The 23076-nt window shown below is 37.1% G+C and overlaps 1 protein-coding gene across 1 annotated transcript in view; it reads right to left on the bottom strand.

Moving 5' to 3' along the window:
- QSER1 (glutamine and serine rich 1) overlaps window positions 1-23076 on the bottom strand; it is a 41562-nt gene that overhangs the window by 12594 nt on the left and 5892 nt on the right. Inside the window, exons 3-8 of the mRNA XM_009334501.1 lie at window positions 16036-16148; window positions 14586-14750; window positions 7520-11227; window positions 4328-4623; window positions 2674-2790; window positions 1910-2043 (exon numbers count right to left, since the gene is read on the bottom strand). Of these exons, the coding sequence (XP_009332776.1) occupies window positions 1910-2043; window positions 2674-2790; window positions 4328-4623; window positions 7520-11227; window positions 14586-14724 (4394 nt within the window). The 5' untranslated portion in view covers window positions 14725-14750; window positions 16036-16148. The remainder of the gene's footprint in view (window positions 1-1909; window positions 2044-2673; window positions 2791-4327; window positions 4624-7519; window positions 11228-14585; window positions 14751-16035; window positions 16149-23076) is intronic.

The raw sequence follows: 23076 nt of genomic DNA on the forward strand, positions 1-23076 counted from the left end.
TATTGTATCAATACAAAGATGAGAGAATATCAACGAGGTAAAAACGCAGGAAATGCAGGATCTTGGAATACGAAACCAGACAACTCCCCTCCCTTCTCTTCCCACCACCCAAAACAGGAAAGCAAACAGGAAACTTAGTATCATAAATACAAAGTTATGTACTTTAGGACTAATAATGCAATGCAGTTTTGAGAACATGGCGGGGAATATAATTCTGGGAAGCACCAGGCAAGATTTTTTGTCCAAATGAGGAAAGTTCAAATGGTAAAGCAGTGAAATGTACAGTAGAAACATTGTTAGTATCTTCTAGAATATTGTGAATAATTCTAGTCATCTGTCAGAGATGAAGATTTCAAATTGAAATGGATGGAGACAATAGATACTAGGATGATTAGAGGAATGGAAAGCCTGCCTTAGATGATCAGGAAGTTGAAAGACCTTGATTAATCCAGCTTAGTGAAACGAAGACAGAGGTGGAATCTGACTGCTCTCCAGAAATACATCATGCAGTAAAAACACCAGGGAAAGACAGAAATAAAAGTCAAAAACAGTACTGAGAGGAGAATATATGGATACAAGCTAATCATGATCATGTTTTGGCTAAAAGACAGAATTGTTTCACAGCACTGGAGGAACAGGTTCTGGAACAGTCTTCTGTAGCCCAAGAAAAAAAGAGCATCAAAATCCTAGCTAGTTTTAAGTAGATCACGATCATTTTATAAAATTGATTATCTGATGGCATTGCTTTCTTTGAGAGCAAACTGGACTTAAAAACCCAGCCGTTTCTTGAATGAAGAGCACTGTAATTTTTTACATTACTGTTTACTAACATCTGATACAGAAAACATATCTGCATTAGATTACAATTATTGAAAAGCCATAGAGAGAGAAAAGCTTCAGATATCATCTGAAGTTGTGAGAAAATAAAATAAGCTAAGCATTAAAGCATGACAGAGTTTGTACAACACAGAATCCGCAATCTTTTCCAAAAGCACAATCAAAGGTCAACACAAAACGCAATACCAAAACCCTTAGCAAGTGAATGACTTGAAGTGAAAACCTTGTCAGAAGGAAAGTGACAGAGGAAATCTCAGAGACAGCCAAAGTGCCTGTGTGAGAGATGCTTACAGTCCTAACATTTTGCAGGACCAGTAGTATATTTACTAGAATAATCAAAACCATACTATGTTTGCCCTGCATTCTTTACGCAGCTCTCCAGAGTGACAGATTTGCTTGGGTTTTATTTATCCTTGTTGGTGGTTTAAAAGCAATACGACTGGAATTACTGATTTTAAGGCATGGATAGAGGTTACATGGGATGACTCAAAGTGGTAAGGCTTTTGGGGGTGGGGTGAGGGGGGTAGGGCAGGTGCAACAAGAAAAATAAAATATCCTCAGTGTGCAAGGACATACAAAAGAAGGAAAAACATCCTTGTGACAACCAACTTCAACAATGAACTTTTGTTTTGAAATTAACTTTCCAGGATTGAGAAGAAAGCAAGGTACTTCTAGGATACTGGGACAGGACAGTCATGGAAGCAATCCGGAAAAACATACCTAACACGCAAAGTCCACAGGATAGGAGAAAACACCACATAAAAATTTAAAATCATTACACCTGTAGGCTTCTATCCTTATGCTGAGTAACAGGGCAAAAGATGACAGAAAGAAATAGCGTGTGGAGCTCTAACACCTCTGAAACAAATTATTATTGCAATCCACAGATTCAAGGTAGGGAAGTCTTGATACAGCAGTAATTTATAGCTCATTTCTTAAGGCAAAACACACAGTTTTCAACTTAAAGCTGAATTAACATAATCCTGAGTTATAAGTCTTGTTTATTAAAAGAGGGGTGCTCTTTATATTAAAGCAATATGGCAAAATGAAAAAAAAAAAAGAAATAAAATACCTTGCTGACTGTATAGGCTTGCTTCGTGGTTTTTTTGAACATACTCTGACATATTCCTTTTTGTTTGCATTTTCAATGAACTTCACATACACTCGTTTATATTTTGTTTTTGCATCCCCAAAATACCCAAGATACTAAAAATAAAAAAAGAAATACACAAGTGTTTCTGTTAAGTAAAATTATTCAGTTTAACAATTAAAAATTTAAATACTGAGGAAAAAAGTCAGTTTAAAAACAACTTGTTTACATACAAAGATGAGCCATCCTACAGCATTTATAATTTAAGAGAAATTCTCCAATGGATTTCCACATAATATTTAAAGTAAGAAAATAAGGCAAGAGGTACTCTGTGGGCTTCATTTTCTCCCTGTATTTAATCCTCCCCATGTGTTATCCCAAAAGGACTATCTGCCTGCCAAAAGGCTGCCTGTTGAAATTGTATCCTATCTGTATCCTTCCCACTGTGGAAAACAGTTGGTTCACAAGCCTGCTTCCACTAACTTTATTCTGGTTGTGAAAACTTCTTCCTTCACGCAGCCTGAATGATACCAAAGAACCCATGCTGGAAAGCAAAGAATCTGCCCATGAATATATTTAGAGAGAATTTTAGAGTAGGAGGAAATCAAGAAACCTTTTTTCCCCACCCCACCCCCCAAGGATGCTTGCTAAGAATGTATGTCAGAATCATATTTTATTTTGTTTCCTAGACTTCCATTAAGGAAATCAGTTCCCATGAGGCTTCCTAAGGAATTTTTAAGACTCACACTGTTAGTAGCAGCAAACTCTCTCTGTCCATCTCGCACTTCAGGAACAAACTTTTGCAATAAAGCCTTCTGTACTTTCCAAATAGCTGGAGGCTCTTTTCCTGTTTGCAAAGCAACCTGTAAGAATGTAAAATCATTTGCTAAAAACAGCACTTGTTTTTCTCCCAGAAGTGTGTTTGTGCATTATATTTTTTGATCAAGTTACCCAGGGATAAAATGGAAATAAGTAATTCAAAGTTCCAAACCCTTAGTTATTACCTGCCATTTGCATCAAGACAGTACGACACGAACTACAATAAGTATAACGCAATCTACAAATTTTACTTTCACAGTGATGAAGTTCTGCCAACCAGCTTTGCCTATGGTGTGATGTCTTAACTCGTGTACCATGCAACTGAGCCACAGAACTTTATTTTTTAAAACAATATAACATTTTTCCAATTTTTTATTCTTTTGCTCTATGAATTATTTTCTAAAACAAAACGCAAGAATCATAACAAGTAGCAAAAAGCTTGCAAGTCCCTAGAGATCTGTAGCAGAAGCCCAGGTACATTACAGCATGATGCTTGCACTAATGTGAAAAGAGATAGTTCAGTATGAATTAGTGAACCAGAGTTTACACTTTCAGTTCAACTTCACCGTAAAGAAAAATGAGTTTGAGTTGATTTTCTTCTTCATGTGGTTTGAGAAATAAACTATCTTAAAAAACAAATTTGTAATTATTAGCTCTAATGAGAATTCTCTATAAATCCCGCACACAAACTACTAACTCAAAAACTCTCTTTTTGGAAAACATATAATCAAGTATTGGTTCCTTTTTCATGACTGTTTAAATAACTAAAGAAATAAACACCACAAAGCTTAAAATTCAAAACATCTCATAACAAAACTTAATCAGTTCTGTAAGTGACGAGGGAATATTTTAAAACTGATAACACTTGTCTTATGTGACAAAGCTACAGGAATTCATTTAACACAAGCTCAAGAGGATGAACACACAGACAAGTAATCAAAAGTATTAGAAATTAATGGCAAGAATATTGCTGGCTATGATAGCAAGAAAAGGAAAGGTAAACATGCAGAAGAATTTAAAATAGAGAAGCAACAAAACCAAAACAAAACAAGAAATCAAAGACAACAAGGAACATTCCCATAAACCCATGTGAAGAGCTGTACTGGTTGCTTATGGAAGCCATTTCTTGTTGGAATAGCAAACAGAACCTCTTCCAAAAAAGAAAAAGAGACAACTCCAAGATCTTTTGCAAAGGTCCAAAGGTCATTTCTTCACCACCTCACACTTGAAAGCCTACTACTATCTTAAAAAAAAAAAAATAGTCGTCAACAGCCTGTGAAAAATTTATGCTTTTTAATATTAATAAAAGGTAATTCCAAGTTCTAACAGAGGTTACCAGCACACAGATTTACTTTATTATGTATGTAGTATAAAATGGGTCATGTACATACAAAACATATTCATAACCTGCACTAGAAAGACACCTTTAAGGCATTTTGGCAGCAGCCAGGAAACATTAGGATAGAAACACAAAACTAATCTGCAGCCTTTCCCCTTTTGGTAGTTTGTTGAGGCTAAATTCACATGGAGGATTTTTTGTGATTTTTTTTTTTTTTCCCCCACAGCAAGTATTCGGATTACCTTTAGTGTCTCTATATCTTCAATCTTCACTACAAATTCATCACGTTCTCTGTACATGCCCTCTCCTCCACTGTCCGTATTCTCCTCATCAGTACATCCTTCTATTGCAACAGTTGCCTGTATTTTTGCCAATTGGTCTGAAGTCACAGCATCCTGTTGAGCTACTTTTAAGGGGTCAGCTGGATTCACTTTCTCCTGCGCATTGACTACAGGAGCAGTTGTCTGTGGAGACTCCTGCTTTATTACAGCAGTAGTGGTGGTGGCTGCAGCAGTAACAACTGCCACTTTTTCAGCTTCTGAAGAAAAAAACCCAAATTTTAGTTAAACAAATTATCAAGGATTAGCAATGTAAAATGGGAACTAGATTTATTTTTCTTCTTTTCTATTACAATACATATTAAAAACAACTATTCTAGGAAAAACACCTGTTCTAAGAGTTAGAATAGAAGCATTATCTTGGCCACAACTAAACCTTAAACAAAACCAAAATATTGTAGTTAGTATACCTCTGTTTGTATTAAACTGCTGTATCTATCAGCATCTAGAAATAACAAAGATGAAAGCTTTAGAAAACAATTTGACAGTTACAGACATGATCAACAGGAAATAATGTTGTAGTTTATGTGAATAAGCAAATGCAACAGTCAAAGTTACAACACTGAATCTGGTTTCCAATCTGCTGATGAGTAATGTCTTTTTAAATTGGATTACGGAAAGAGAAATACACATGAAATATGAAAACATTTGCTGTATGACTTTTGGACATTTATCATTTATATCTTGTGATAATGTAACTGTAAGTCCCAGATTAAAACTTTGGCAATATCCTAATAATTTTTAATATTAACAGAGGTGAGCAATAAGAACTGATGATACAAAACAAGAAAGGAAAGAACATTCTTCTTCTCTATGCCCCAGAGCCAAAGGAAACTCCCACTTTTCAACGTGAAAAAATTAGAATCCTTTTTAGATATTACTTTATACGCTTTTATACATATTAGTTTTGACACTGACTTGCTGATCTAAAAGAAATCAAGTTATATTAGGCTATACCATAATTACTAATATCACTTAGGAAACTGGCTTCAAACTTGAAAAGATAAGCATTTTACAGTTTTGTTACAATCACTGTTAACTGTTGACTTTTTCACTTGAAAAAAAATAAAAAAGATAGCGTGACATATTTTAATAAATGTCATTCAAAACAAATTATTTAAATATCAAACTAATGTGTCAATATAAAAGCTATATACCAGATACGTGAAGATTCATTAAATCAATTCAGTAAGATTGCTAAGCCACAAAATACATTCTTCTGGATATATCATATCACATTACTGCAAATATGTTGTATTTCTTTGTCCAGTGAAAGCTATGACAGCTTTAATTAGAAACATTATTAGTTCCCCAAGTATATTTACACATTCTTCAGAACAGCAGATAAACGTACATATGCTACTTAATACTACCAACAAAAGACTGTTTTAATATTTGTCTTTCCATACTTATGTGCAAAAACAGACAGAAGGAGGAATTACTAGAAAATCTGCAAAACACCAGTGAGTAAGAAAGAAGTCATTACTCAGCATCTTGTATAATGTATAGTCTTGCACACAACAAAACAGGAAGGTGAATTCAAGAAATTGGTGGTCTAAATTTTACATCCTTATGAATAATAAATATAAAGAAGATACAGTAGCATTGTAAAAGAAATCACTGCAAATAAAACACTAATAGAAATGCCCACCCAACAAAAAACCTTTGAAATCTTTCCTTAGGAAGTTGTACATAGAACATGGCTTATTAAAATTAACAAGCTTCAGCAAGAGGCTCACACCATGGCACTGTCCACATTTTGGCTTTCTAGGAAAAAAAAAGTCACTGCTTTCTTGTTTAACATATGTATTCAACTGGAAGATACATGAGGAACTTCATCTTCTGTAACAGACTTTCCAAAATGCATGAACTTAACGTAACAATAGAAATATCCACAGAAGAAAACACAACAGTAATTAAGATGAAGTATCGCTTAGTATAGCATGTCTTCTGCAATCTTTTTCCAGTATTTTAGGTCCATTTATTACAATTTAAGTTCAATTGTGCTATGTATTTTTCAGTAAATCACGTCACCCCTAGAGAAAAAAAATCTCCCTCTCTCCTTTAATCTAAAAAGAGAAAAAATTACTTCAATCTATTTTGTTAAGAACCAGGCTATGAGTTGTGGGTCCCGAGAAGAGTTTAAGAAATGTTTCATTTTGTCCCTGTGATTATTTTGGAAGGTAATGGTATTTCTCTTGAATTAGTACAGTTATATGATTGGCTGGATAGTTTTTAATTCCTTACCAGAGAAAACAAACTTCACTGAAAAGGTCTATCTAGGCAAAAACATGCTGTATGTTGAAAATACCTCAAAACAAAGCAGCTTCAGTTAAAAGCTATGAATACTGACAATGTAACATACAGCATAGATGCAATACAAGTGAAACTGAGAAGCGTGTGGAAAACTACCTACTACTGCGATCAGTGGTTGCTGCCTGCCCCTCCCTGCCCAATACGACCCTTCCCAGATTTTGTTCTTTTGTTAGCAATGTAGCAACATGAAGCTACAACACTCCTGATTAATATGGCTGAAATCAAAGTCAAATGACTCCCATCTTGCACAAGACTAGCCAAACCACAGTTTACAAGTGCAAAAACTGTTTTCATAAACATATTCTGTGCAACTCCTATCATCACAGAAAGTGCATGTTTAACTCTACTTAGGAAGAACTTAACCTCTGCTGATGGCAATTATTAATATGTTGTCTTGCTATAATTTTTTTAAAGTAGATTTAAAATCTCTGACATGATGGTTTGTTGAGGTTTCCAGATGAAAAACATATTTAGCATTCTAAGCCAAAGAAGAGAACAGACACATTATTCCAATTCTGGGCTAAAATAACTTTTTGGCATTAGAAGACTCCTACTTAAGTAGCATGAAAAAGTTTATCTACATATTTTCTAATTGTGGAAAACACTAGTGTAGTTCATAGTCAACACACCTTTTGAACAGAACTCTTAATCATGGCTGTGATTAAAACCAAAACCAATCAAGACCTTTACCTGAACTGAAGGTAGCTAAAATTATTCTTTATTTTTTCCCATCAGCTACAGAATCCCCTTCAACATATGCACTTGTAGTAACTGTTTTACCTGATTTGTTCTTTCTGTCAGATGTATCATCCAGGGCTGACAATGCAGTACAGATGCTCTTCTGAAGATCGTGGTTACCCCCCACAGAATCATCTTCATCAGAAGAAAATGAAGGCAACGTTTCTAAATTTTTCTTAAGTTCTTCATCAACTTTTTTGGTTGGACTTTCTCCGCTAACCTCAGCAGCTACAGGTGCTGCTGCTGCTGGCTGAGGCTTTGCAGAGGACTGTAGGCAAGGGGCACGAACTATTTGGGTAACTGGTCGCCTAGTCCTGTTTGGCATTCGTACAGCTGGAGCTGAAAACTGCTGCCTAGGCCCAGACTTTAGAAAGTCTAAAAAAGATGCAATAAATCCTGTTTTGACTTCAGGCTGTTTTTCTTCAACTTCTTTAATTTTTTGCCTCATTCTTTCCTGATGCTGGTAAGTATCATAACAACTTTCAGAAACAGGAGAAGAGTATGTCAAACATGAGTCAGTTCCTCTTGAATTTTGACGTTTACACTGTCCACTTCTTTTCATCTGTTTCTGAATCGCACTGTCATCTTCTGCAGCATTTTTGTTTTGGCTTTTTCCTTTGCTTTTTTTCTTCTGAAGGTTCCCTTGAGTTAAATCTTGGCATTCTTCTTCAGTTCTACTAATGGTTCCATCTGCACTTTGGGGCACAGATAGTGGCTGCAATGGACCCTTTGACTGGTTACCTGCTACTGTACCATCATCACCACCCATATTAAAATCATTCTCTGAAGCAGCACTTTCTTCACTTAGACTCTTACCACTTGAAACAAAGTCTGTCTCTCTTGCATTCAGTGTACCATCAGCAGAAGCATCATTATCTTCTTCAGATTCATGACTGATGCTAGACTGTTTCTTAACTGGAACAGACCCTTGCTCTTGGTCCTCTTGACCAGGGCCAAGGGTGGGAGAGGTCATTCTCGTTGGTACATTTTGATCAGAAGTGTCAATGTGTTGTTGATCAAGGTTCACAGGTTTTGTCTGTATTGTTGACACTGGTGTAAGATTTATAGTAATTTGGCCTCCATTCAGAGAAATATTACTTATGGTTGCTGGCTTTCCAACTACAGTAGGTGTGGCACTGAAACCAGAAGACACATGTCTTACATCCATTGATCGGAACTGTGCTTTAGACTCCTCCCTATTTTCAACAGACTGGATTTCCTCTTCATTAGAAGCTGATTTGGCAAAGTCAGACGGTGTCACTCCACAGGCTGCTGCTGTTGCTGCTAAGATGTCATCTACATTGGATAATATATTCCTCTCATCACTGAGAAGTATAGATTCTGGGAAACATATTGAACTTAGAGAAACAAACTGATTTTTTGAATCATGTTGATTTGTCTGAGTAAAATGATCTTTTGTTGTCAAATGTTGCTGTAGTGGTTTTGATGGCTCAGAAATGTCCATTTTCATTACTTCTGAATTCTGAGTATGAAGCTGTTGCTGAGAATGACCCCCATTACTTTGAATAATATGACCATCCATCTGAAGGAATGGATGTGTCACTTGTTGAGGACTCTGTATTCTTTGCACTTGCGGTGATACCTTTGCTTGTCCTAAACCTGACTGCAGTATTGACTGATGAAGAATCTGCAAGTCACAGGCTGACTCCAGAAGTACCTGTGCACTGGGCAAACACAGCTGATGACCATGTCTTAAAGCATGAGGTTGAACCTGCGATGGCGTACTAATGACTTGGCCTTGCTGTTCTTGAGCTTTACTTTCATGTACCTTATGCATAAGAGAATGTTGCTGGTTTAGTTCTTTAGCACTCACAGTTACTTGTGTTGTTTGCATTAAATTAGCTGTCTTTTTTATATCATGGCTTAGGCTAGTGATATGGCCAATATGTTGGGAAAGCTGTTCTACAGAATTGACCGTTCTTTCGTCTTTTTTTGTTCCTTGAAGAGTAAGTGCAACGACTTGATCTTCAAGACGAGAGTTACTTCTGATTACACTTTGAGAGTATCTGTCATCTGCTTTTGAGACCCTATAGGATGCATCCTGAGCATTGATTTCCTCATCAGTTAGCCTTTGAGTGGAAGATTCAAGAGAAGCTTGCTGTTGCAATGCCTGCATATCCTGCATTGATAATTCCTCCTCTTGTTTTGATGAGGCATACAAATTAGAGTCAGACTTCCTTTTAACATATGACTTTGTTTCCGAAGAAGGCCTGTTGTTCTGCAGTGTCTGTGAATGAGCTGGGGATGCAAAAGGAGGAGACTGGACAGATGGCAAAAACTTTTGAGACTGCGGAGAGGAAGATTCTTGTGATTGAGAGTTCTGAGAAGAATGTAAAGAAATATAGCTCTGATTTGGACTCGAGGCTGGAAGAGTTTGTATCCGAGGAGAGGCATTAAAGGAAAGAGAAGGCGATGTTAATGTTAAAGACTGCCCTGAAGAATAGCTTTCTGAAGGACTAACAGCTGATAAAACTTGTGATTGAGATGAAAAACTAACTTGGGGTTGGCTAACTGGAGATAAACCCTGAGAGTGACTAGAAGAGTAGCTCTGAGATTGACTGACTGAAGAAAGTTCCCTCGTTTGCCCAGAGTAGTTCTCATTTGGAACTGAAGTCAATACCTGTTCCTCTGAGGAGTAACTTAGAGTTTGACTATCAGAAGTAATAGTTTGCGATTGCCCAGAAAAAGTCAATGTTTTATACAGTGAGGGCAGCTTCTCAACCTTGCTGGATGAGAAATCCTGTGAGTGACTGACAGGTGGCACATTCTGAGCCTGGGATGAAACATAGTTTTGGGACTGGCTGACCGACAAGAGGCTTGGGAGCTGTGCTGTAGAATAGATCTGTGCTTGGCCTGTAATGACAGAACTCTGGTTTTGTGCAGTTTTGGCATAGCTTTGTGTCTGCACAGTGGGAGCTACATTTTGAGGTTTGGGCGTCTTCGTTGACCTTGGAGGCTGCTTCGTGGAACAGTTTTTCACTTTTGCTGTGGAAGGAGATGGAAAACCAGGTGATGGAATCACAGATGTGTACGACTGAGCAAGTTCCACTGTAACTTGAGAAGTTTTCTGCTGTGGTCCTCCATTGCTCACCTGAGTAACATCTCCAACTGGACTGCAGGATAACGCTGAGTGCCTAGATGTATCCTGAAAATTAACTCCACTTGTACTTGTTAAATAGCTGTGTAAGGAATGCTGTGAAACAGTCAATTGAGCCTGAACAGACTGAGTACTTGAAGGCCGCTGATGGTGTTTAATAACACTACATTCTCGCTGAAGTGCTCTATCGATAGAAGCAGTGGAACCAGTAAAGACAGATGTGCTATATGCCTGAGAAACCTGCTGAGCTCCTCCAAGGGTTGAAGGCAACAAACTAAATTGAGGTTGCAAAAGATGGGGTGCAGATTCTTGAGCAGAACGATATGTTGATGACTGAGGTGGAATACTGGTACTTAAAACAGAACTGCCTAGGCGCTCAAATGTCAAAGCAGTTGGAACAGTGCCTTGTGATGTTTTAATCTGTAATAAAGGATCATGGGTAGTTAAGAGACCATTTGATGTAGCACTGAAAGTAGTATCTTGAAGAGTAAGAGAAGGGGTAGTAGCAAAGTTTCTACTGCTGAAAGTGTTGGGATGCTGATATGCTGATAAAGCAGATGTTGGTGGAAATGTTCCAGAGGTTGGCAAAGCTCCAGTAACAAATAGTTCTGTGGCTGTTGAGGAATGCATACCTGGAAAAAACAAAAACAAAACAGGAAGGGAAAAAGAGCATAAGGGAGCTTTACAAGTTACAACATTCTGCATTTCTATAACTCATTTAATTGTAAGATCTTACAGCATTTACAAATACAACCTTCTTGAGAATCACCACCCTTTTCAACAAAAACATATAAAGGGAGGCACTTATTGTGGGTAATTTTCAACCTGAAGTGCAGAGGTTTTTTAAGAATTCCGAATTCTACACCTACAGTGAATTGCCAAGGGAAAAAACTCATATCCTTAAGATGCAAATTGTGGATTAAAAAATGTACAAGATTAATTCTGCTTTGAAACCGAAGGCTCTTTATTAGTTTTTATTTCAGTTTTAAAAGAAGTTCATAGTAGAGGACAACTGATCAAAAGCCCTGGACGCCTTTAATATATAGTAAAAAGGCAAAGTTACACCGTACCAAGTGTAATACATATACAGTTAAAGGAGCAATTCCATCTCCTGCATCTACCCTCACTAATACTTTTATAACTCACTTTATGTGAAACACTTCAGAGCTTACAGTGAAATAGCTAATGGCCTACACACTTTGCAACATATGTTTCTTAAAGGAGGGCTTTGACTTTCAATACAAAGAATAAATATGATTTGTATGCTTTCTAAAGTGAGAGTCCAAAATATCCACAGACAGCAACTATCTGCACAATGCAATAGCAACTATCCAACTGAAAGGTATAATATTACTTATTTGCATCCGGACATTGGTATGACATCCTGGCTTAAACAGGATTTCTCAACAGAATATACTACTACAACTGACATAGGAGTCTGAAATTCCCTTGCAAGCTCTGGGGCTTACAGCAGTGATCCATATCGTCCAGTGCTTTTCACCCTGTAACTTGTAGGTACTGGTGAAGTTTGTTTACTATTTCCAAAGTCTATGAATAAAGGTGAAGAAGGCAAGTTTATTCTCAGAGAGGCTTAAACTTCTTGCAAAGGAATCTGTAAAGGAATCAATTTCCACTTGGAAATTTACAAGGATATGCAAATCAGAAAAAATTAAAACCACTGGTATAATTTGACCTTTTTTAGTTCTTCCTGGATACTTAAAACAGCTTTTAGCTTCGGATCATTTAAGAATAGATAAAAAAACTCTCAGTAAATAAAGCTTGTTTTGAGACAAACGCTTCAGTTAAAAAAAAGAATCAATTTTCATTTTAAAATATATTAAGTCCTCTTAAACTGATTGCAACTTAATCACACAATTGCTTTGGAAGTTTCAGATGAAGCTGCGAAAGAAAGTCTTTGTTTCTCCCTTTCAGTTCAAGACAAACTGATATGAAGAGACGTGACACTGAACGAATGCCAAGATATTTTTCATGAGTCAACAATAAGGTCTTTCTGAGTAAGAAAGCATAAGCAGGGTTTTAATGTTTTTTTTTTTCCCCCCTATTCTAAAAAACTGCAACATCATGTACAACTGGGTCCTCTTTTACTGATCACTACCACTAACACAAAGGTAGGGGCATCCGGAAGCATCAAAGAAGGGGAAGAATTTATACCTATTTTAACTGCAGATGTTCATTTCTCATTCAACCTGTATCTTTCCCCTTCTCTTCCATAAATTAAAGCCCTTCCTACTATGCAGGTAATTTGTTAAACCAGACAAGAGCCAGTCACAGAAGCACTATTATGGTAGAACTGCTGCGTTTTATATTTCACTTTTCCAGGGGAGCAGAGAAGAGGTATGGCAAAGGTAGTAAGTTGTGTGCACAGACACCCCCCGCTACCCTAAGAAATCAGAACACTGATAACACATCCCACATATCAAAGGAAGACTTGGAAGGACAATATAACAAACACACTCTTCCTCTTTTCCCCCCAAAATCAGCAGTTGCAGGGTTTGGAGAAAAACCCAAAGTAAAAAACCCTTCTAAAGAAAGGTCACCTTGAAGAGCAAAGAGCACTTGTTTTCCCTCATCGAAAAAGTTTGTAGAAGACAAAGCTCTCACAAGACACTCGGGAGGATTGAGGGATACAGAAAAGCAGCAAAAATATAAAAGGACAACAGAAAGCTCAGAGAACTGGTAATATTGAAAATGGGCTTACTGATGAGTTCTTAGTAATGAGTACTGAGAAGTCTCTCAATCACTGGTATCAACATCAAACCCGACCCACAGCATGTCTCCCCATTCTTCACAATTCACTGTTAGGCAGGCTGCAATGGAGAAAATGCTAGGACGAAGAGAAAAAAAGATTTCTTCCCAGCTGACAATGTGATGTGAGGATGGGTCATCACAACTCTAAACACCACTGATTCATATTAAGATTTTTTGAAAGACTAACAGTGTGTATCTTCATCTGTGCTCCCACATATCTGCTTTTTTGTCGACGGTGAATAAAAAGCCACATTTTCTCTTCTCAACTTTTTGAGTAGCTCTTCACAGAATGCAGCTGCACATTACACTTATCACACCAAGTGCGAACCATCAACGAAAGGATTATTCAACTCTTCCCTCTTTCTACCTTATGCCTCCTCCCCTAAATCAGAACCAGCGATCATACAGCTGCACTGAGACACAGATCAGCTTGCTGATACAGTGGAAAACCACCCCACCAAAGGAAAAAAAGCCACCCAAACGTTTTCTGTCAGATCAGTGAATAGCTGTGATTCACTGCGCAGCTGCATAATCACTACATAAGATTAAGCATAACTTGAAGCTACCCACAGATGCAGTCGCAACACTTATCTTGGCATGGCTGTCTATAGCAAGCTCAAAATATGCAAAGTTTCCTGCTCTGCACAGAAGGCTTGACAGATGGGCGAGTTTTACAGGAGGCAGTCTGTCTGCCAAAAAAGACAGCATGTTTGTTTATTTGTAAATTAGATCACTTATTTCTATGCGACATGCACCTCAGACCCTCTTTTTGAGAACCCCTTGCTCATTACTTCTGCGTACAAAGGGGCTGAAGTTATCCACAGATTTTTAGTAGTAATATCACAGAAAAAGAACTATGACAGGGAACAGAGTTTGAGAATGAAAGATCTGCTAGGGTGTGTAGGTACCTGAATACGCTTATGGTGTTGGTGAGATTAATTCCAAACAAAGCTGGAGAATAAATTTGACTCATTAGACAAAATAGTATCCTGTACATCTAAAATCCTTCTAAACAATTAGAACTTCCGCTCATATAACTCTTCTTCCAATATAATTCTTCTGCTAATATAATTTCATTGATTTTCAGATTTTTAAATACCAAGATGGAAAAGAGGTAGAAGACACGTAGCCTTTTCATCTACTCAGGATATTTTTGTTTCAAATTCTCCCAAACGTTCAATATAATCATGACAAAATTTTATTTCAAGAGAAATTTTTCACCTGTCTGCCAGGAAGGAGCCCTGAACTGTGGTAAAAGGGTAGATCCTGAAGAGACTGCCTGAGCAGTACGAGACTCAATAGCAGAGAGAAAATTCATAACTGAAGAAGTTTCCTTAGTGTTACTTCCAGCACTGTGCATACTGGTATCAAATATTCCTGAAAGACCTAGATGAGAGTGGAGGGAAATGAAACAAAACAAACAGACAAGTCAGATGAAGTTATAAGAAGCTCAATCAAATCACAAGAATATACATTCATAATTCACTAAAAATAACCTATGAAACATTAGCAATATTATTAAAGTACATTGATATTTTCAGTGTTTAACTGTTTTACAGTGTTGCAACTGTAAACTGGAACTTGAGTATACATTTTAAAATCTATTATTAAATGTATGTCAAATATGATGCTTAAAAACAATATTCAGGTCAAGCAATAAAATTCTCCCTTCATCTGAAGATTCATTGTTCCAGTTTTTACATGAACTGATTAAACATTCAGAATTCCTTCTGAAATGGGTTCAACTTCTCCGTATCAACCTTCTTCCCCTTTGGGCAGCTTGTAGCAGTTTGGAATTCTCTGTAGGACTGGCACAAGAAAGGAGGTTTTGGTTGCATTTCTGTTTCAACAAACACCTTTGTGTGTTCCCTGTTGCTCACACCTTCCAATGGCAGGGGGCTCGATGGGAAGCACTGGAGAGATCCAGAGTTTTGGGTAACTGAGATTATGTCAAGACTGCAGGGTCTGCACCCTGAATGTTCTCTGCAGTTCTGACCCTCCATCATCCTGATCGAGGACTTGGTCAAGAGACTGCAGATTCCAGCCAGCACATGAGCTCAAATATCTTTCCTTAGAAACTGGGTTGCAAGGCAAGCATGAAGAGGTCATGCCCTGTCTTCTCCTGACATGGAGACAGGATATCATCAGGATCACAGACAGATCCTCATGCAGATGTAACATCGCCTAACCTGCTACTATATTTAAAGTAAATTTTAACTTTCCCCCAGCGCTATGTCTTAGTTCGCACTTATAAGTACTAGCAACAGTGTGTTCAAACTTGCATTAGTTTTGCTATTTGCTTTAGTCTAAAAAAATGGGCATGATTTCTGCAGCTGGCTTCAAGGCATACTTAACATTTGGCCCTTATGCATAGGCCAAATCCTGAAAAGCTGTATTTTAAAGAATAAATGCAGTTTCTTTAAGAACCAACAATAAGTTATTGAGCATAACCCCCCTCTTATATTTTCCTTTCTACTTACATTTTGATAAAAGCTAACAACTGATTGTTAACTTTCTACTACAAACTCAGCTTTTCTAATACCACTTGCCACTACCTGCATAACAAACTTCCTCTGATTATAAAATTCATCAACTTGAATCTAAATTACGTAACAGTTTGGTTTTTTTTCTTTAGCTGTTTAAGCTGTAATCTCATGATATGGACAGTTACCAGTAGGATGGTGTGTAGTAGAGTATCCAGGAAGCTGATGAGAAGCTGTGTATGTCTGTCTGTGAAGAAGATCTGTTTCTGAATGTGATGAATGTCCTCCTCCATAACTTAAGCTAAGGAAGAAATTAAAAATTATTAACAAAAATATACAGCTATAGAAACAAAGTACAACTATGAAATCCCAACCACAAGCCAAAAAGTGGCAGAAATAAAAGAGAACACATGCCCAAGGTCTGACAGATGTGGTTGTGCTAGAACGTCACTAAAAATGTTAAGCAGTTTAAAAAAGTACAACAAAACCTAACGAGCCAAAGGGGGGAAAAAAACTCTTAAAAAAATCAAAGTTGATCATGGAAAAGTCTACAAAGCACTAAGTCAGAAAGACAGGTCTTCCTAGTTCAACTGTAAGAAACACTGAATGGACACTTTTTGTAATGATTTACTGATGTAAAATCTGCAAAGCAGATGACTACAAGTACATGCCCACTTTAACATTTCAATTTCTGATTCCATTAAAACTTACAGGACCACATTTAATACAAAGGCTGGAATGTCTAGGAAGCTGCGGGAACAATAGTTTTTTAAAGATTTTGTTAATTTTGGTATGATTCTAACAACATTGACAGTGAGAGCACTAGCAAGTGACAAATCCATCTTCAGACCTCCTAGTATTAAATATAACTTAATGATCCACAGTTTTTATTTAACATTTTGAATTGAATCATCTAAATTAACACAATGTTTTAATCAGGCTTAATGGAAGCAAACTGAAAATATACAGTGTCTGGGCCCATGCAAAAGCAATAATGCAGAAAATAAAGAAATGCGATCTAAACATCAAGCAACATTAGGAACCTGTCAAAAGTGCTAGTGTTTTCCAACTTAAAAGGCAGAAAAAGGAGGGGGAAGCAAAACAAAATTCCAAAGCTTTCAAGCTTCCACAGATTCAGCTCTGTATAGCACCTGTCAAATGGAAAAAATGAAAGCCGGCATGACTGAGTAACCATTTATCTTCTTCTCTTCTTGCCTTTTGGACATTAAGTTTATAGGTAGCTGCTACTTACTCCAGTGCACGCGAGACTCCTTTAAGTTCAAAATTCAGTTGTAAACAGATGCCAAGAAACCCCAAACGGCAAAACCCACAACCTTCCCTGCTGACTGCTGTAAGGGAGACTTCCCTTACTTACCCTCTTTCATCCCCTGGGATGAGGGGGCAGTCACTCTGCATGAGGGAAAAAAATTGAACACTTGATGCCAGGAATCATGACATCATGGGAAACTTTTATAGAAGTCACCAAATAATATAAAAATTGGCAACACTACTGGATCTGCTTCGTTTTCATTAAGAAAAGAGGAGGCAGCGGAGATCTGATGAGCCTTTAAAAGCGCTGTGACGTCCGCGCGTTATGAACTAGCAAGAGCCTGTCTATAAGGGACACAACATTTTAGACTTCTAGATTAACTTCCATTCCTGAGATGCACTAACAGGGGATATATTTTCCAGTTCAGCTGCTTAATAGCATCACGGTGCTCCAATAGTCAGCTTGCCAGACTAAGGCACAAGTGTAAAGAATGAACTAAAATCCTTTGAAAAAAAAAAGAACCTCAGCTACTGCTTTTCTCAGTTGCAGTCACTGTCTAGCACTTTAACACCTTTCACAGCAATAATTACCTTTTAGGGAACAGCCAAACCTCAATTCAGAGTCAGCACATTGACGTGCTTATGTTGCAGAGGATAGATCTTTGCGCAGTTCAACACTATGTATCAGCAACTGATTTCTGTTACACGCTGACTGAAATCTAATGATTTGCATCATTACTATGGACAATCAGCAGGCATGACTGCATGACACTGTAGGTTATTTTTTTATTTACAGCATTAAAAAACTTTAATATTTCCAGACCAAAAGAATTACAATAGTGTTCTGCACATAAAACATTAATGCATGTAATAAAGCCAATTTAAATGCAAATATTTTTACAAGACAAATTTTAAAGTTAAGGTGGTTTGGTTTTTTGGAACAAACTTGCATAGCTAGAAAAAACAAAACTTAGGACACATGATGTTTTCTTCAGATTTTTTAAAAATAAAAATGTGAGAAAATACATTTCTAAACTGAATCATGGTAGCGCACGCATTGTTAGCAAGAGTTACCTTCAACTACACAAATGCTGATCTTGTGAAAACTTTCCATGTGTAATAGGTTTTACTTAGTTTTACTTTCAAGTTTTCTTAAAGCATTTACCTACATCAAAGTATGTGATGCTCACTTTGCTTTCATATACGTTTAAAAGGCAAACTATGAAGTCATACTACATATATTGCTCATACAGCGCAACACCTGCCTTTTCCCGTTTCAGGTATTTTCAGGCTGAGAGGCGTGTTTGGCATTGTAGTGGCATTGCAAAGTGTGGGCATACACAAGCGGGCCTACACTTTGCAGCAAACGTCCTTCCAGATGAGGTGAGACCCACAAAAAGCGGTGCAGATTACATCAAGTAATATTGCATCATTCCTCCTCTTACATTTTGCTCATGACCTTCTACTGTGACAAAGTGGATGAACTTTACTTTAAATCAACCACCTGAAAATTTGGGAAACTGAAAACTTAGTTTGCCGTTTGGTTTTTTTTTAATTTGAAATTTCTACTTATTCTGGTTGTTTGGTGAAGACTGTGATTCATTTCCCCCTCTTCACTCCCTCGCAATAAACACCTTTTTTGTAAAGGAAACGTACAGTATATGCAAAGACTAGAAAACAGTCTAAAACACAAGTTTGTAGACATGAGGCAGAACGCTTTGAATGATAAAAGCAACTTGTAAAAGAAACTTAAGACAAAGACTTTGTAACACGGATGCTGGAATTAACACTGGGATACAAAATAACCTCTAGACTTAGTATCTCAAAAACCTTGTAATTACTAGAATCTCAAAATTCCAGTAATTATGAGCATCGTAAGAATACTCAAAGTATATGATGACTTTTCTTTTTTTTAAACACAAACTCCCACGTCATAGTTAATGCAACCGCAACCTCAAAAATGAATCTGACTTTCAATAAAAACATTATATTTATTAGAACAGTTAATTGTTTATTGTGTAATTACTAGTTGCTGGAATGTAGATTCTTATCTAAAAAAAACCCTGCATATATGCCTTCAGTTTACATAAGCTTATCCTAAACACAAGCACAGCAATCTGAAAGAAGATTACTGCCTTAGGGTTTCTTTTTACAAAATTTAGCTTTTAAACAGACAAACTTATACAGCATGTAATTCGCATATCAAAAATACATTAAGCGTGGCAAATAACATTATGGCTATCTAGCCTTTTCTACTCTGGTTTCCAAGTTTGTTAAAATTCCACGAGTTCTCACTTGCACTGCAATGTCAGATTAGTTACTGAAGAAACACATTCACATTACTTGGTCCGTTGTTATTTGTTATCATTAGTTGCTATGTAGTGTTCCAAAAACACTTCCCCCTGATCACTGATACATCACAGTGATTTCTCACTTCTACTGGCATAGTTAGCTGCACAATGGAGTGATTACTGATAGAAAGTAATACAAATTTGACATACAAATTTGGAAAATAGTTCTCCCTGAAGTATTTTCACTGAAAAGGTCCATTCAATTTTAATATAATATTTAAGTGTCCTTTTAGAGATGTCCTATAAAGAGCCATCATTATTTGTCATTGCTGTAATGATGCAATCAAAAAATCCTTATGACAATGAAGGTGAAATGACTCAAATATTAATTTGGTTTTTTTAGCTCCACCAGTTGGGCTAATAGAAGATTATTACTTCTCCAGTAAAATTTCTGGAAGAAAATGTATAGTCTTTGCACATACTTGTTACTAAAATGCCTCAACCTTGATTTACAACTCCTGTTTTTTAGCCTGTATTAAGTCTTTCCTGAATCAACTCTTCACATATCTGTTTATATTGCTATTCTTACAATAATTTATTTCCACAGCATTCTTCAATCTAATAGTTTCATATGAATTTAGGTCTCCAACTGCAAAAGGTTATTAGGTTACACTGCATTCGCCACCCTCCTCACCTGCCAACACAATTATCTGGTTTGCGCTTTACCCAAGTGATACATGCATTTCTCAATTTCAAACTCAGATGGAAGGATCACTTTTACAAGGAAACAAAATTTAGTTGCAATAAGCACTGGACATACAAGTAAGCCTTTATTTTTAATTCTCTCATTTTCTTCAAATAACCTTGCTCTCCTAGACATCCATACAGAATGAAATACAGAAACAAAAACACCTTAAACAAGTATCTTAGTTTACTTAATCCTCGATACAAAAAGTATCATTACATGGAAAGAGGGCATTTTCATCTTTATTTTCTAGATCAATTTTCATTAGAGCTTAGCAATTTTTAAGATTTTTTTTTTTTTTTTAAAGTTTAGTAGCAGCAATTATTCAAGCTCTAGGGAAATGTATAATGGCTATGTGAAAACCAGACCTGGACTTTTAAGCAGCAAAGGATACTTCTGGGTGCAATACCTTGTTCCTTTGTTCTTAGGCACTTGTAACTTCTGCCTCTGATATAAAGGAAAATTGCTAAAAACTGCATTAAATCACAGAGCATTTTCGAAGTATTCAAACAGTGCAGGCTGTGCTCAAAGTGAAACCGGACACCTACAAGACAAGTAGTTGCACAGGAAACTCCTGACTGCAGGAGAACTGGAAAGGCCCCTTGCTCCCGCCGCCCCAAGCGGGGAAGCCTCAGCACCCCAACCTCAGGCTCCTGCGCAGGCTAACAAGTCTGAGATGCAAAACAACCAAACCCAGCAAAACAAAAGGCAACAACCCAGCACGCACCATGCAAGTGATCAGATTTGAGGTAGACAAGGGAAACGATTTGATTGCATCCTCGGGCAGCCTGTTCGACTTTACTGAAAACAAGAGGAGCTTCCTGACTCCCGCAGGGAGATGACTAGGCATACGGTCCACTTCTAATATTAAATCACCAAAAAGGAGATTAAAAAAAAACCCAGTGATAGCCTCGTACTGACAAGGAAATACCTTAAAACTCACACTTTGCACTTCATCTGATTTGAGATATATGCAAAATAGGGGAAATATTACTCAAATTTCCCCCTCTACCCCAAAGCTCAGACACTTGGCAAAGGAGTTTCTCTTCAACCAGCTCCTTAGCTATGCAATAGCGAGTTCCAGTCAGAGGCCAAAAGCAAAGCCACTTGAGATCCAAACACCACAAAAATGACAAACACATTTCTAAATATTAAAAAAACTGTTCTAAATATAAGCTATATAAACTGATATGCAGCTTACATCTCTTTTTGTCCACTATATTTGATTTTAATCATGTAAAATACAGTTCCAGCTTGCATTATCTGCTGGCAGGTTCGTATTTAGATTTGTTTTAATATTAGATACAATATTTAATATTTTGCTTAAATACTTAGCTTTGTTAATTTGCCTTTATTCACAGCATCCCATGGAGACAGAATGGAAGAGTACTACTTGGAAACATTACTTGAATTTAATACAGATAAAATGGAGGGTAATGGCCTTTTAGCCAGTATGCGCTTCAGCTGCTCGTTGTAACCGCAATGGAGTTCACCACCGTTTGCTACAGTCTGACTAGAATGTAATTCAGCATCTAGGGTTCATCTATCTGCAGCTCAGAAGAAAATTAAAATTTAAAAGCAATGTTATAGGTAGATATATTTAATCCAAAAATGGGTTTGATCTTGTATTTTAAAAAAAGCAATGACTCTAAGAAAGCAGAATCATAAAGGATGGAGAGATTTGCCTAGAAAGAAAGTTGCTACTTAAATGAGTTTAATACTGTTAATAACATCAAATCACTCCTGTCCAATGGACAGGCCAACACACTTCTGGAAGTTTAAAAGCAAGCCTGTACAGACAACAGAAAACGTTTCAGAAATTAATTCCAATAGAAAACAAACTCCTGCTCAGCCCAGCAACTCTTTTCAGTGCAAAATATTTATTTAGAAATGTATACAATATGTGATTTTTCACCTCTATTTCCCAGCTGCAGACATACTAAAAAAAAGAAAAAAAAAAAAAAGACACTCCAAGAACAAAGTTGGTTCAAAGCTTGCAACTGTTGGCAGGTTCAGGAAAAAATGGAAACCAGCCTACTCCATGCATCTAATTCCCCTGATCCTCTCATAAGATAATACAAGACAATCCTTAACATTTGAAGATTCAACCAATATTTGGACAAAGAGAAGGACTATTTAACAGCCTAGAACAGTTACGGTATTCACGAGACAAAAGAAAAAATAATCTGCTACTTGAAAAATAAAGTCTACCACTGAGAAATTAGAAGAAAAGCATCTCTAAAGTTAATACATCTTAAAAGATATGTAGAGTGTTCCTTTGGGAACAGTACACATCTTTAGCATTCGCCTGGTTTGTTTTTGAATTATCACATAAAAAAATAAATAGATGTCAATATTTTAAAGGATTATTAACTCTCTAATAATATTATTCAAGATAGAGGATGACTTTTAGAAAGATGGAAAATACAGAATCAGACTCCAGTTCTATGGTATTTCAGTAAAACACAGAAGAGCAGTATTTTATCGACAATCTCAACTGTCTGTTGGTTATGCCACATTCTTCTCTCTTAATGTAATTAAAATGTAATTGGGGAAGATTATGGAGCAGTTCATCTTGAGGGCGCTCACAAGGCACATGCGGGACAACCAGGGGATCAGGCCCAGCTAGCACGAGTTCATGAAAGGCAGGTCCTGCTTGACCAACCTGATCTCCTTCTATGACCAGCCTAGTGGATGAGGGAAAGGCTGTGGATGTGGTCTACCTGGACTTCAGTAAGGCCTTTGACACCGTCTCCCACAGCATTCTCCTAGAGAAGCTGGTGGCTCACAGCTTAGACAGGTGTACTCTGCGCTGGGTCAAAAACTGGCTGGACGGCCGGGCCCAGAGAGTTGTGGTGAATGGAGTTCAATCCAGCTGGGGACAGGTCACGAGCGGTGTTCCCCAGGGCTCAGTTTTGGGGCCG

The sequence above is a fragment of the Pygoscelis adeliae genome, unplaced genomic scaffold, assembly GCF_000699105.1.
Source record: "Pygoscelis adeliae isolate BGI_AS28 unplaced genomic scaffold, ASM69910v1 Scaffold171, whole genome shotgun sequence".
NCBI classification, from domain to species: domain Eukaryota; kingdom Metazoa; phylum Chordata; class Aves; order Sphenisciformes; family Spheniscidae; genus Pygoscelis; species Pygoscelis adeliae.